At 35.6% G+C, this 14,403-nt stretch overlaps 1 protein-coding gene across 5 annotated transcripts in view; it reads right to left on the reverse strand.

The window, feature by feature from the left end:
• The window catches only part of FBXL4 (F-box and leucine rich repeat protein 4), a 77,311-nt gene that overhangs the window by 22,785 nt on the left and 40,123 nt on the right, over positions 1 to 14,403 (reverse strand). For 4 of the 5 annotated variants that reach the window (XM_008007526.3, XM_038001098.2, XM_073022361.1 and 1 more), the window contains 2 exons: positions 10,249 to 10,493; positions 3,794 to 4,007 (listed from right to left, as the gene is read on the reverse strand). In XM_008007526.3, the coding sequence (XP_008005717.1) occupies positions 3,794 to 4,007; positions 10,249 to 10,493 (459 nt within the window). The remainder of the gene's footprint in view (positions 1 to 3,793; positions 4,008 to 10,248; positions 10,494 to 14,403) is intronic. The other variant, XM_038001101.2, reaches the window with a different exon arrangement.

Consider the following 14,403-nt stretch of genomic DNA (forward strand, 5'->3'; position numbering starts at 1 on the left):
ACTACAATTCTATGCTTTTATATATCTTATGATTTTAACTACCACATCATCAAGGCCACAAGACCTGAGTTCAAATCCTGACTCTATGGCTTGTGCCAGTAGGCAATTTATTAATCTTTTGAGATCTTAATTTAAGTATGTGTAAAGATGAGAATACCACCAAACCCTATTCAGACTAGTATAAAGAAACAATAATGCCAAATGTCTAGGACAGCCAACAGAATATATTCAGTAGGTTTTCCCAAACTTTGGGACTAAAAATCCAGGTCTCCAAAATACTCAAAAGCTTTATTCACTATGCATACGGACTTGTCTAAGTCTTGTAAAATGGCATAAATATACTATACTTACTAATGTAAATTATGTAAAGGCACATAAACTGTAACTGTACTGCATCATCAACTGGTCTCTGTGAGGTTCATATGCTATAATACAATCCATTATTTTGTCATACTAATTTTTGTTTATTTTAGAATTTTGTAGGGTTCAGAAAAACAGGGTTAAAGTGGTCCTGGATCATTTGTAGCCCTTTTAAAACAAAATAACATCTCCCAGAAAACTAAAATTGTTATTTTCTTTTTCTTTTCATGTATGTCCTTAGAGCAAGCAGAGGCATTTGAAATTAAGTACTGCTCCTTCTTCAAAACAGAGTCTAGAATATGAGAATATACTGCCAGTGAATATGTGGAACGTTTAAAGACAGACCAGTCTCCCACATCTTGCCTTCTCATTCTGTTTGCTCTCATCCACCAACATCAGTAGGTGCAAGGTGAAAGGTGTGTATCAAAGGAAGAAGGAGGTGACATAACACTTTGCTTAAGTGACAATGGAGGTGTTTACAGATTGATATAAATACCAGTGCTGTAGCTTCTGTTTGTTTTCAAAGAAACCAGCTGATTATTTTGCCAGTTCTCCTTTTTCTGATTTACTTAGTACCCATGTGGGACTATGATACAGATCCCAAGAATGAGGAGATAATAACAGAAGTGAGTGAAGTATAGGTAGAAAGCAATGAGTTGAGAAGCATTAAAAGTAAACACTGCCTGGGTAAGATTTTCTCAATTTCACATTTGCCATTTATATCACTAAAATAACAGCATCTTTAATTTTAAGTCAACCATAGATCAATGAAAACTCAATTTTATAGTTTTTTTCTACATATTCAATGTCAGAAAAATTGTGTAGTGTTTATGACATTTTACTAGATGGGCTAATAAAAAAATTTAGTAGGAAGTAACAGAGGGTACAACCTAAATTTTATTTAATACATTCATACAATGATTTTACATCCATATTTAAGTAACTGAGGAAAATCAGAGCTTATGTTATCTAGACTTAGGTACATATGTATAAATTTCCACTCTTCAGATATGAAATCTTCTTAATCCTCATAAATCACACTTAAAAAATTTAGTCATATCTATCAGTCTGAGACAAATTCAAGAAAACTGTAGACTATTTAATAATTCTCTGACACTTAGATCACATTACTATATAACATTTCAAAAACATCTCATGGGATATATTTCAAGCCACCACAGATATAAGATGCCTAGCAAGTTGATATTTTTTTGGTTTTTACCCTATTTTTCTTCTCAAAGGCTCATTTAATAATTACATTTAATAATTATGTGTGCTATATTTCTTATTAATCAGAAATTTTTAAATGGGGCATTTAAATCTTCCTTGCTCAGAGGATTTCAGTTTATAGTACACAGGCCCATAAAATAGTAAATGTGCCAATAAAAAGCAGGCATGGCATAATTTCAGAATGAACAGTCCTACCCAAGAAAAGATAGCTAACAATTTTATAGCCACACAAATGGGGAGTCATTTCACCACATACCAATGAAAACACAGGCTAGTATCATCTGGCATTCTGAGACAATAATTCTTTCATTTTACAAATAACAAATCTGGAAATCTGAGACAATGTCTTCACCTAGATTACCAAGCTTATCGCTGGCAGGGCCAGAACTAGAATCAAAGTCTTTTTTCCACCATGCCAGGTCACCTGCTAAAGTCTAGCTAAATATTCTGCCCAAAATTGAGAATAATGCCGTCTTAGTCCATTCGTTGTTGCTATAACAAAATACCTGAGGTTGGGTAGCTCATAAAGAAAAAGAGTTTATTTAGCTCACAGGTATGCAGGCTGGGAATTTCAAGGGGCATGGCACTGTCATCTGCTCGGCTTCTGGTAAGGGCTTTCCTGCTGTGTCTTAACATGGCAGAAGATCAAAGGGGAAGCAGATGGTGCAAAGAGGTCAAACACAAAGGGCATTCTCATTTTACAACAACCTGCTCTCTTGGGAACCAAACCATTCCCACCAGAACTAATGCAGTCTCCCAAGTCACTGGTATATCATTTTGGAAAAGTAATTTGGTTATCTTTATTCATTTACTTAACACATATTTACTGAATGGCCAGTCTTTACCAAGTACTATTCTAGATTCTGGAAACACGGCAATGAAAAAGACCGACAAGTCTTCTACCATTATATCCTAATGTGAGAAGAATGAAAATAAGCAAGAATACAAGTATCATGTCAGAGAGTGACAAGGATGTTAAAAAGGAAATAAAACTGAAGGAAACAAACTAGAAGGGATGCTATATTTTATGAGTGTCCAGGAAGCCATCTCCAAAAAATATGCAAGTTGAACACTGAGCTGAAAAAATGGCAGCCATAATGAGCTAGACAAACATTTCAGATAGGCAAAAGAACAAAAGCCCTGAGCTGGGACCAGGTCAGAACATTCAAGGAATAGAAAGAAAGCCAGTATGTGTGGAGCAGAGGGAACAAATACATGACAGTGTGTACTACAGGGGCCCAGTCACATACTCTTTAACCTAGCAATACCACCTGTAGGACTCTATCCAATAGCAGTAATAGTAAGTATGTGTAAAACCATGCACAGGCTGGTGGTGAAACCCCATCTCTACTAAAAATACAAAAATTAGTTGGGCATGGTGGCAGGCGCCTGTAATCCCAGATACTCAGGAGGCTGAGGCAGGGGAATCGCTTGAACGGGCCAGGCGGAGGTTGCAGTGAGCTGAAATCACGCCATTGCACTCCAGTCTGGGTGACAGAGTGAGACTCTGTCTCAAAAAAAAAAAAAAGAAGAAGAAAACAAAACTACACACAGAAGAATCTTAGTGCTAGGTAGTTTGTAAAAGGAAAACAACTGGAAAAACCAAATGTTGATCAACCAGTCTGTTGATCATTTGGAGAATGTTAAATGGATTATGGTATAACATATACTATTACAGTAAAAGAGTTGGATAATATATGCACTGACCTGGAAACATGTCCTAGAGATATTATGTGAAAAAGCAAGTAGACTAATATATATGACATGATTCCATTTCTTAATGAGACTCATTAACTATGGTATTACAAATTTTAACCCCTAAGTCTGGTCCAGGATAAATACCACTTTGCGTCCCCCCACTGCAAGCAAATGTCCTCTTGCATACTATCCTCCTACCTTTCTCTAATTCGTTCCCTGCCAGCATTTTGGCTTACCTCAACCGTTTCTTTCTTTTCCTGGGGACATGAATAGCATTACGAAAATTTTAAGAGCACAGAGAAGAACATTTCCTTATAATTTCAAAACACATTAGGTTTGAAATAACTTCACAATGACTGAATCAGCTCTAATGATTTCAGAGTAGTCAGATGGCATCATAAACTTGATTTAAAAATTTAAAAAACACATTATGAGCAATTAAAGAAAACTAAATATTCAGTTGGCTACTATAATAGCAATGATGAAAATTATGAATTATTCTTACCTCTACTTTTGTTCGATAGAGAACAAGTCGTTTAAGGCTGCATAACTTGGCAATGTGGTTGAAAGCTTGAGGTGGTAGCTTATCACAGGAGGAGAGATTTAAGGCTTGTAGATTTGGACACATCTCAGAAATAACTTCTAAGCAAGTTTCATTAAGAAAGTGGCTGCAAGACAATTCAAGGCGTACTAATTCAGATCCACAAACCTTCAGAAACCTGCAAAAACAACATTCCATGTGAATTTTATAAAACTAAAAGATATTTTTGCAAGAACTTTGCAATTTTAGCAACTCTAAGCAGATACATTTAAAAGGATAGATTTCTATCAGGGAAAATGTAAAATTTGTTTTGCTTAAATTCTTATTCACTGCATGCTGAAATATGAATGGTTAGGCTAAAAAAATCAACTTGAGAGGATAAAATGAATTCACATCATATAAAAAGTCAGCTAATGCTAAGTGGAAAATTAAGAAAGTAGAAGATGTATTTTCCCTACTTACCTATCATTCACATCTAAGTTGGTAAAGCCAAAAAAAATAATAATAATAATAACAAAACTCTAAACTCTTGGGAGATATTTCCCCCTCAACAGAACCTATCCAGTACTGGATAATATATTTTGAACACTGCACATGAAAGTGACAACTTTAATTAAGTAACCTCAAAACAAATCAGACTAGGCTCTTCTCAACTCAGAAAATGTCTATGTGGGTTTAACTAGAGTACTGTTACGGTCCTTGCAGCTGTTACTATTTAGCAGCTAGACTGCTTGATGTTGAAAATATTCAATTGCAGCTTCACATAAAATATATAGAAATAATCCAAGATGAAGGTCACAAAATGCTTTATCAGAGTAATTATCACAATATTTATCTCAGTTATATTATAGCTGGGGGAAAAATAGTCGTGTCCATGATCATCCCCTGAAAACAATCTAAGAGTAAACATGAATCTAGGAGTATTTGAATCCATGAAACTTTATCAACTAAGCACACTGAACCCTCTTAACAGTGCACCAATTATGACTGTCCAGGTCTCTTGACATAATCTTCCCACCAGTGTCACATCAGTAATATACTGTTAGTCAATTTATGCCACATCTTTATTCCTAAATGATTTAATGAGCTTACAAATACACATACAAAATAAAATTGACTAAATCAGATTAGTTGTGTAAATAAATCAAGTAACACTGGTTAAAAGATGTGGTTTTTTGCATTGTTCTACTAGTTCCTAGCAGAGACCTTGGAAAAGGCATTTACCCAAATCTTAGCATTTCCTCAGCTGTAAATGCAGACTTGAAGTATGTAACAACATTCACCACACTGCCTAGTGGAATTGAAGCTGAAATACTATGCAAATGCAGTTTTTAAAGGTCAAAGCACCCCATAAACATTAAGTATAAGTTAAATCTTGGCCAATTCACATTTAAACAATAAAAAAATTCAGTTGCTGCAAATTTAAATATTGTAAATAACCCAGTAGCCCACACATCTTATTTACACCTGAACACCCATTTATTCTAAATTCAAACTTGTATTATTTAATTTGTGACATTTCATACAACTGCACACTCCTTCCTTAAAACTCTGACACTCCTCATGTAACTGCCTCTCTTGGATCTCCTCCAACTCCTCTCACTGCTGTTTCCTTTGCTAGCTGTATTAGCTAAACTGCAGTTCGCATGAAGCACATTCATTCATTCATTCATTCAACAAATATGCACTGAGCTTCTACTATCATCCAGGTTACAGTCTAGGCACTGGGGAGATAGCAGTGGACAAAACAAAATCCCTGCTCTCATGAAGCTTACTAATGTTTTGAAGAGAGATGGAGAAGATAACCAAATACGTAAAGTAAGTCACAAATTCGTGAAAAGTGCCCAGGAGAAAATAAAAGCAGGAAAGCACAACAGAAAGTGTCAAGGATGGACAGAGTAGTCAGAAAAGCTTCAGAGACGTGGTGAGTAAAACCCTGAAGGAAGCGAGAGGGTGACAAAGCAGATATCTGGAGGAGGAGCATTCTAGGCAAAGGGAAGGGCAGTCCAGGGCAGGATAACAAGCAGAGTGAAGAACAGTGAGATGGGGGATACAGGAGGCACAAAATGATGGAGAGATGAGTAGATCAGAGATGAGGGACAGTTTACATAGTGTGTGTCACTACAAAGACTCTGGCTTTATACCAGAAAGCAAACTGTTAGCAGACAATAGGAAACTTCCCAAGTTGATTTCATGAATGATAGAATTTGAAAGCACAATGAGATAAAGTCTATACCTATACTACCTTTCTTTCTTTCTCTTTATCAAGAATCCTGTATTGCATATTTTTACTCTGAGCAGATTATTTGATTAATACCCTCATATTATCTCTACTTAAATTTTCAAAATGTATACTACCTACCTTTTCATATCTACATCCCAAGAGGGCAGAGACAGTAGCAGACTCAATTAGCTGCACACAGCTCTTACTTCTTTCCTTAATGCTCCTCATGCAGGTTTTATTTTAATGCATAATTACATATATGTATTTATTCATCTCAACTGTGCCACTGATCATTTGAAAGGAGAACTCAGCTTGTTTATTTCCTGCAGTCAATTCATTTTACATTGTGCTCATAAAGTATTTTCTTATACTGAAGATTTTATGAGAGGACCTAAGTTCATATAAACAATCCCAGACTAGTCTCCTGCTACGAGAAAAGGAATCTCTGGAGAGAAAAATAAATTGCTTATCATTATGAGGTGAATTAATTTGTCCAGAATAATACAAGTACATAAGAAGTAATTTACTAAATGGTAACTTGCACCCTAAAATAATTAAGATCACATGAATGAACGATTTGAGTCTACTTATCACAAAATAAAAGGTAATAGTCCTCAGAAATTGCCTGAAGTATAAAAAAAGAATTAGATATAAAATATCTATGACTTCTGAATTCCTAATCTCATGGTTTTTAGCTGACCCTCACCAAGTTTTCTAAAACAGTAAATTCAAGATAATCTTAATCCCAAATAACTTGGAACATTATTTAACATAGTTGATCCAAAATAAAGCCATTAAAAACAAAACTTCTGCTTAACTGTATAGGGGTAGTATCCAACAATGATAGAAAGAAGGGAAGGCCGGGCGCGGTGGCTCAAGCCTGTAATCCCAGCACTTTGGAGGCCGAGACGGGTGGATCACGAGGTCAGGAGATCAAGACCATCCTGGCTAACACAGTGAAACCCCATCTCTACTAAAAATACACACACACACAAAAAATTAGCCAGGCATGGTGGAGGGCGCCTGTAGTCCCAGCCGCACGGGAGGCTGAGGCAGGAGAATGGCGTGAACCCAGGAAGCAGAGCTTGCAGTGAGTGGAGATCGCGCCACTGTATTCCAGCCTGGGCGACAGGGCCAGACTCCGTCTCAAAAAAAAAAAAAAAAAAGAAAGAAGGGAAAAGAACATCTTAAAACGGTCCCTACTTTCTAGAGTTGACAATCTAAGACACAACTGTATAAAATATAGGCAGGCAACTGAATAAATATATTAGTGGAAAATAAGCTCTTCATACCATAAAACTTTAGCTGTATGTCAAAATACCTAATAAAGTTCTCGAATCTAGAAAGCATCCAAGAATGTTTCCTAAAGGAGTGAATATAAACTACTGAGAACAAGTAAGAGGGGTTTAGAGTAAAAACCCACACATAACTGAGGGGGAGACAAGGCCGTTCAGCAACTATTTGAAGAAAAATGGTAGGGAACAAATGAACCTAAGGCTTTTTGAACAGAATGATACAATTAAGTTCTAAAGCACAAACAGGCAGGCAGGCAAAGGAACATCTAAGACATCAGGGAACCATATTAGAAAAGTGGAATTATAATAGATGTGATTTTAATGAGTAATGATATGCATGAACAGTACTCAAAGTAGCAAATCACAAATCTGTAGCTAGATTAAGATTTTAATAACTGATTAAAAGTTTTAAGTTCTCTTTATTCCAATGTAACCTATTTCTCTGCTATGATGAATAATAAAAATTCCTAAAAAGTTATTTAAAATCCAGTTAAACAGTTCTGACTTGTGAGATAAGGTTTTTAAGCAACAAAAATAAACTGCATCAAACTTTTTCCCAAAGATTTGTTCAAAAAACAGCTCATCAACATTGGTCTCTAGTTTTTAAATGTGCTTTTCTTCTTTAAAATATTACAAATAAGTCTTCTTCATAGCAATGAGCATAAATAGACCATACTTATTCATAGATTACACATTAATAATCAAGCCATGCATATTTGTTTATTCTGGGAATGCTGCCTACAAGCCATAGTAACTATCAATTCAGCAGTCAAGTCATGGGGGCCAACAGTAATCAGTAGGGAAAACTCCAACACGCCCCGCCCAAGAAAATGTTCTCTCTCCCTCTTGCTTCAACTTTTTCTTTTCTTAATGGGAATAGTGACTACACTTAAAGGAATGCCATCAAGATTTATGATTTTACTGGCTGAAATACTACAGTAAAATATAAGAACTTAAATCTATATATGGCTTGTTCTGATTATTCAAACTGCTCTACGGCAACTACCCTGGGTGAATTGAAAATGGACGATAAATTGTGGGTTAGAAGTAGACAGAAACTCTAACTTTGCAAAAGATCTTTATCCATTACTAGTATAAAAATTTTTTAAATGGCATGGCTAAGTTTTCTTCTTATAAGTGATGTTTCTTCTCATGTGCTAGAAGAAGCTACATAAAGAAACTTAAAAATTGATTAATATTAGCTTTATATTTTACTCATTATCACAGTCATATGCAGCACTTTGCCAGTGAAGCTGGACTTCAGCCATTCATGACCAATGTTTTCTTTAATGTCTACACTTAGTTACTACCCAGTTATTCTGTTTATAAAAATAAATAAGGGATATGCTTATATGTTTATCTTAATATCTTTATCTTCTCTGTAGCCTGAAGGCAGGAACTATATTATATAGCTCATATGTCTCTGCATACGATCAACACCCACTGAAACTCCTTGTACACAAAGGGTAAAAACAAACATTTAATAAATTCTTAATAATGGAAAACATTGGGAAAGAGCTATGAGGGTGATTAAAATGCCCCAAAGGTCTATATAATGTAAAATAATGCTTACTGACACCACTTGTTCTATCTGTTCTCATATTCAGTTAGTCTTGGTTTATGATAATGTATGCTCTAAATATTCACAGTCTTCATTAGCTTCAGTTCTTTCTTAGTCCTATTAGCAGAGAAAAGAATTTGAAATGTGTGTGTTTGGCACAAGGGGAAGTAGAAAGGACTAAACTCTGTTTCACTGGACAGCTGCCAAATATCTAGCAATGAACCCCTTCCCGTGGCTCAATTTCTGGCAGAAAAGAAACTCAGCGCATCCACGGTTTCAACACTTGCTACTGGCCATTACTGCTTGGTTTATTTTTCACTCTGATGCATAAACTATCAAGGTCAGTATTTGGAACACATTGTTACTATTTCAAACATCATTACTTCATTTAAATCTAACAATATCAAATCTTTATTTCTGGAACTGCATCTTTATTTTTACAATCTGAGTTAAGAGGAAACAAGGCTCTACATACAAATTTCTAATTCATAAACCAGTGTTCTAGAATGTATTCACTGGAGATATGTGTAGGGATTGCTATAGTTCATTTTTCGTTTTTAAAAATAGAATACAAGAGTATTCATTAATTAAAAATAACAGAAAATTTCTCTAAAGTTTCTACTCCTTCATTATTTAACTTCATGAAAATGCTGGGATTATATGTAACATACCATGAGAAAAACCATGATCAAGGTTAGGAGAAAAACTCCTGTTTGTATCCTAAGAAAAATGACTGTGGCATTACTAAATGAACATGCACTTGCGCAAGCTTTCAAATGCTTAACAGGTGACATTTAATAGTAAGGAAACGAAATGCTTAAATAGAAAGGAGCAGAAACACCTGGGCAGGTCTGCAAGTGTGGTCGCCTATTTAGCATGCAATTGCATTTTCAACATAATTAGTTTAAATGAGCTTCTAAATCTGGGTGATGTATTGCACATGTAATTAAGATTTAATTAAAAATGTTCTATAATAAATTGTTTTCCATTTCTGACAAATCACATTAGAGAGGTAGATTTTGATCTGGAAATAGTTTTTAAAATGTGTTAATCATCTGTGCTGAAAATATGAGAAAGAAGAAACAGGAGCCCTGAAGTAAAGGGTATAGTTTCCCTTCATATTCATATAAAATTTAGCTGAAGAGGATAGTAAAACACTCATTTTTTATAAGCAGCAGCATTCTAAACATGACACTCAAAATTTATTTCCTTTTAATTTTTGTAAGGTACAAGTTACATAATTTCAAACTTTTATTATGAAAACTACTACATAAGTATAGCCTGCTGCTGGGGAAAAAAACAAAAAACAAAAAAAACTTCATCAAGCCTTTGTACTAACCTGCTAAATCCTGCAACAGAGATGAAGCCTCTATTGCCAGTCCAAGATAAATTAAGCCACTGGACAAGAGTGCATCGAGACTGTAGAAATTCCAAAGAGGTGTCATCTAGTTTTGCCCAGTATGGTTGCAGATTGAGATGGATGTATTGTAGAGGATCACAGCAATGCTGGCTCAGTAGTTTGCAAGTCTGTGCTAATCTACACAGGTCTGGTAGTGTAAGATGATTCAGAATCAGTTGAATAAGCTAAATAAGACAGAGAAACCGAGATCGTCAAGAATGAAAAGCAGTATCATTTTATGAAACATATAACATGATCTAATAAGGAATAAAATGTCATACATTTTATAACAATATTTTCATATAGTAAATAAAAACATTCAATGGAATTATCCAAAGAGAAGAAATCATGCATGCATTTGACTATAGTACATTTCGAGACTGTTCAAAGTATACTCAGCGCATACTGCCTACTCATTTTCTTAGGTGCAAAGATACATTCTGGTAATCTATTGAATAATACAATTTGTCATACTCAACATCACTGAACAGCTACTACGTGCCAGACACTGGGGACAGAAAAGAAAGAGTGCCAATTCTCAGAGTGCTTATAGTCCAGTGGGGATTGGTAAGGACAATGATACATTTTAATAGCTTTGACAAAAAGAAACACAGAATGCTACTAAAGCCTAGCAGGCCTAGCTTCAAAGTGAAAGTGTACCTGTGCCAGGAACACTCAGCTTTTTTTTTTTTATGTATATATACTGTTAAGTTCTGGGGTACATGTACAGAATGTGCAGGTTTGTTACACAGGTATACACGTGCCATGGTGGTTTGCTGCACCCATCAACCTGTCACCTACAGTAGGTATTTCTCCTAATGTTATCCCTCCCCTAGCCCCCTACCCCCCAACAGGCCCCAGTGTGTAATGTTCCCCTCCCTGTGTCCAGGTGTTCTCATTGTTCAACTCCCACTTATGAGTGAGAACATGCAGTGCTTGGTTTTCTGTTCCTGTGTTAGTTTGCTGAGAATGATGGTTTCCAGCTTCATCCATGTCACTGCAAAGGACATGAACTCATCCTTCTTTATGGCTGCATAGTATTCCATGGTGTGTATGTGCCACATTTTCTTTATCCAGTCTATCATTGATGGACATTTGGGTTGGTTCCAAGTCTTTGCTATTGTGAACAGTGCTGCAACAAATATACGTGTGTATGTGTCCTTATAGTAGAATGATTCATAATCCTTTGGGTATATACCCAGTAATGGGATTGCTGGGTCAAATGGTATTTCTAGTTCTAGATCCTTGAGAAATTGCCACACTGTCTTCCACAATGGTTGACTAATTTACATTCCCACCAACAGTGTAAAGGCGTTCCTATTTCTCCACATCCTCTCCAGCATCTGTTGTTTCCTGACCTTTTAATGATCACCATTCTAACTAGCATGAGATGGTATCTCATTGTGATATTGATTTGCATTTCTCTAATGACCAGTGATGATTAACATTTTTTCTTATGTTTGTTGGCTGCATAAATGTCTTCTTTTGAGCAGTGTCTGTTCATATCCCTTGCCCACTTTTCGATGGGGTTGTTTTTCTCTTGAAATTTGTTTAACTTCTTATAGATTCTAGATATTAGCCCTTTGTCAGATGGATAGATTGCAAAAATTTTCTCCCATTCTGTAGGTTGCCTGATCACTCTGATGATAGTTTCTTATGCTGGAACATTCAGCTTTAACGAGTCAGGGGCAAACCAGGTGAAAAGAGAGTCTAGTGGTAAAGACTGTGTTATGAAAGCCTCACAGAGGAGCTTGGGTTTATCCTGAAAGCAATGAGGAGTCCTGAAGGGTTTTAAACTAGAGTGACATGTTCACATTTGTGTTTCAGAAAGAACATTGCGGGGGTGCTACTGGAAGCAAGGAGGCAGGAAGAGAAACCAGCCATGGGGCTAATACAGAATTCTAGGAAACAGGAAATAAGGGGTCTGCTTAAGGTAGCTGGCAGTGATGATGGAGTAGCAAATATATATAAGAATTATTAAGAAGGCAGAATTCAAAACATTGCTTTCTCTAATTAAAATTATCTTATCGAATTACTGCAAGATTTATTTTTTCTTAACAGTTGGGGGCTTCTAGTTTCAAAGAACTACTGCTTAAACAGCCTATTCTGAACTAAAAACTATAAAGAAAAAGACACTAAATATTTGCTAAATGTTAAACATCTTATTTAGATGAGAGAGGGTTTTTTTTTTAATTTAATGTATTTATCTAGTTAAATTTTTTGTTTTGCAATTAACCTAAATGCTCTTCTTCAATTTATTTTGTTATCTAGGCTCAGTATTAATTTCAGGTCAGAATTTCACTGTTTTAAGTCAAAATATCACAAAACATAGAGTAACAACAATACGATCTTTAAAATAAGTTTAAAGAGTATGTAGCCAAAATCTCCTTACTTCTGATGTTTCTTAGTAATTTTCTACCCAGTGACTCTCCAACCTGCTCCCTGGCTATTAATTCCCACTTGCCCATGCTGTTGAACCCAGTCTCCCTCTCACACTGCAAAATCCCATTGTAGTGGTCCCTATACCTAGCACGATTGAGTAATTTTTCTTTAACAAATCTCATCATCCAGATACGTTGATGTGTAAAATATTACATGAACAAAAATCAACAATTTCAAGTAAAAAGTAAACCCAAACATTGAAGAAAGGTCTAAAATGAGAAGTTTCTGCCTCTCTACACTCAGTTCTAACCATCCCTCTCCCCAAAGATAAGCATTGTTAAGTTTTTCTGATCTCTTCCAAATAAATGTATATGAAATTGTGTTCTTGAATTTGCACTAAAACAATGATACTATATACACCATTCTGCAACTTGCTCTTCTCATTTAATGATATATCTTGTAGATCTTTCCATATCTGCACATACAGACCCACCTCCTTCCATTTCATAGAAGTGACATAATTCAACTAGTTTCTCATTGATGCATTTCCTGCTTTTTTTCCTATTGCATATAATACTGCAATATCATTGTGTGTATGTATTACGCATGTATGTTCATCTTGGCAAACTTTGAAAATATATCCTTATAGTAAATTATATGCATTTAAAAGTTTTGATGGAAGTGGAAAATTGCCATTCAGAATGTTCACATCAATTTATATATCCACAAAAATTGTATGAAAGTACCCTTTTGTGGCCGGGGGCAGTGGCTCACGCCTGTAATCCCAGCACTTTGGGAGGCCGAGATGGGCAGATCACGAGGTCAGGAGATCAAAACCATCCTGGCTAACACGGTGAAACCCCGTCTCTACTAAAAATACAAAAAAAATTAACCAGGCATGGTGGCAGGTGCCTTTGGTCCCAGCTACATAGGAGGCTGAGGCAGGAGAATGGCGTGAACCCAGGAGTTGGAGCTTGCAGTGAGCCGAGATTGCGCCACTGCACTCCAGCCTGGGTGACAGAGCAAGACTCTGTCTCAAAAAAAAAAAAAAAAAAAAAAAAAAAAAAAAAAAAAAAAAACCCTTTTGCTTCTATCCTAGACAACACTGGTATCAAAACTTTTTTATTCCAAAAGGCAAAAAAGGAAGAAAAGATATAAAACTGTTTTTATTTCTGTTTCTTTTTTTTTAACAACATAAATATAACAGCTTCCCAGAGGAGTTGTCAATACATTTCCCTCTATCCTCTTGGCCTGTTCCTGGACTCTATTCTGTTCCATTTATCTATATGTTATTTCTCCCATATCAATAGTCCTCCAAGTAAAATAACTAGGTTTTTTAAAGTTTATGTGTTGGAATGTCGTGGATTGTTTGGCTGCAAATGAGAATCAGGACTAATACCTCTCTATCACTCTTTTCCGGAATTTTCTTGAGTATTTTCATATTTTTAGGCAAATTTTTCAATTTAAAAAAATTCTGCTAGCATTTTAATTGGGACTTCATTGAATACACTAAGGAAAACTGATATTTTTACTTTATTATATTTTTCTACTCTAGGGCATGTTCTAATTTTTTAGCAAAAGTAAATTATCTGTAAAGTCTAAAGTATCTGTGACTCCCCTTGACTAATTTGGCTGTATACTGGACCACCCTGAAGACCACTGGCTGAAAGGATAAAATGCAAATTTCTTGGTGAAACCCAGACAGCCCTCTAT

Source organism: Chlorocebus sabaeus, chromosome 13 (assembly GCF_047675955.1).
Source record: "Chlorocebus sabaeus isolate Y175 chromosome 13, mChlSab1.0.hap1, whole genome shotgun sequence".
Lineage (NCBI taxonomy): Eukaryota > Metazoa > Chordata > Mammalia > Primates > Cercopithecidae > Chlorocebus > Chlorocebus sabaeus.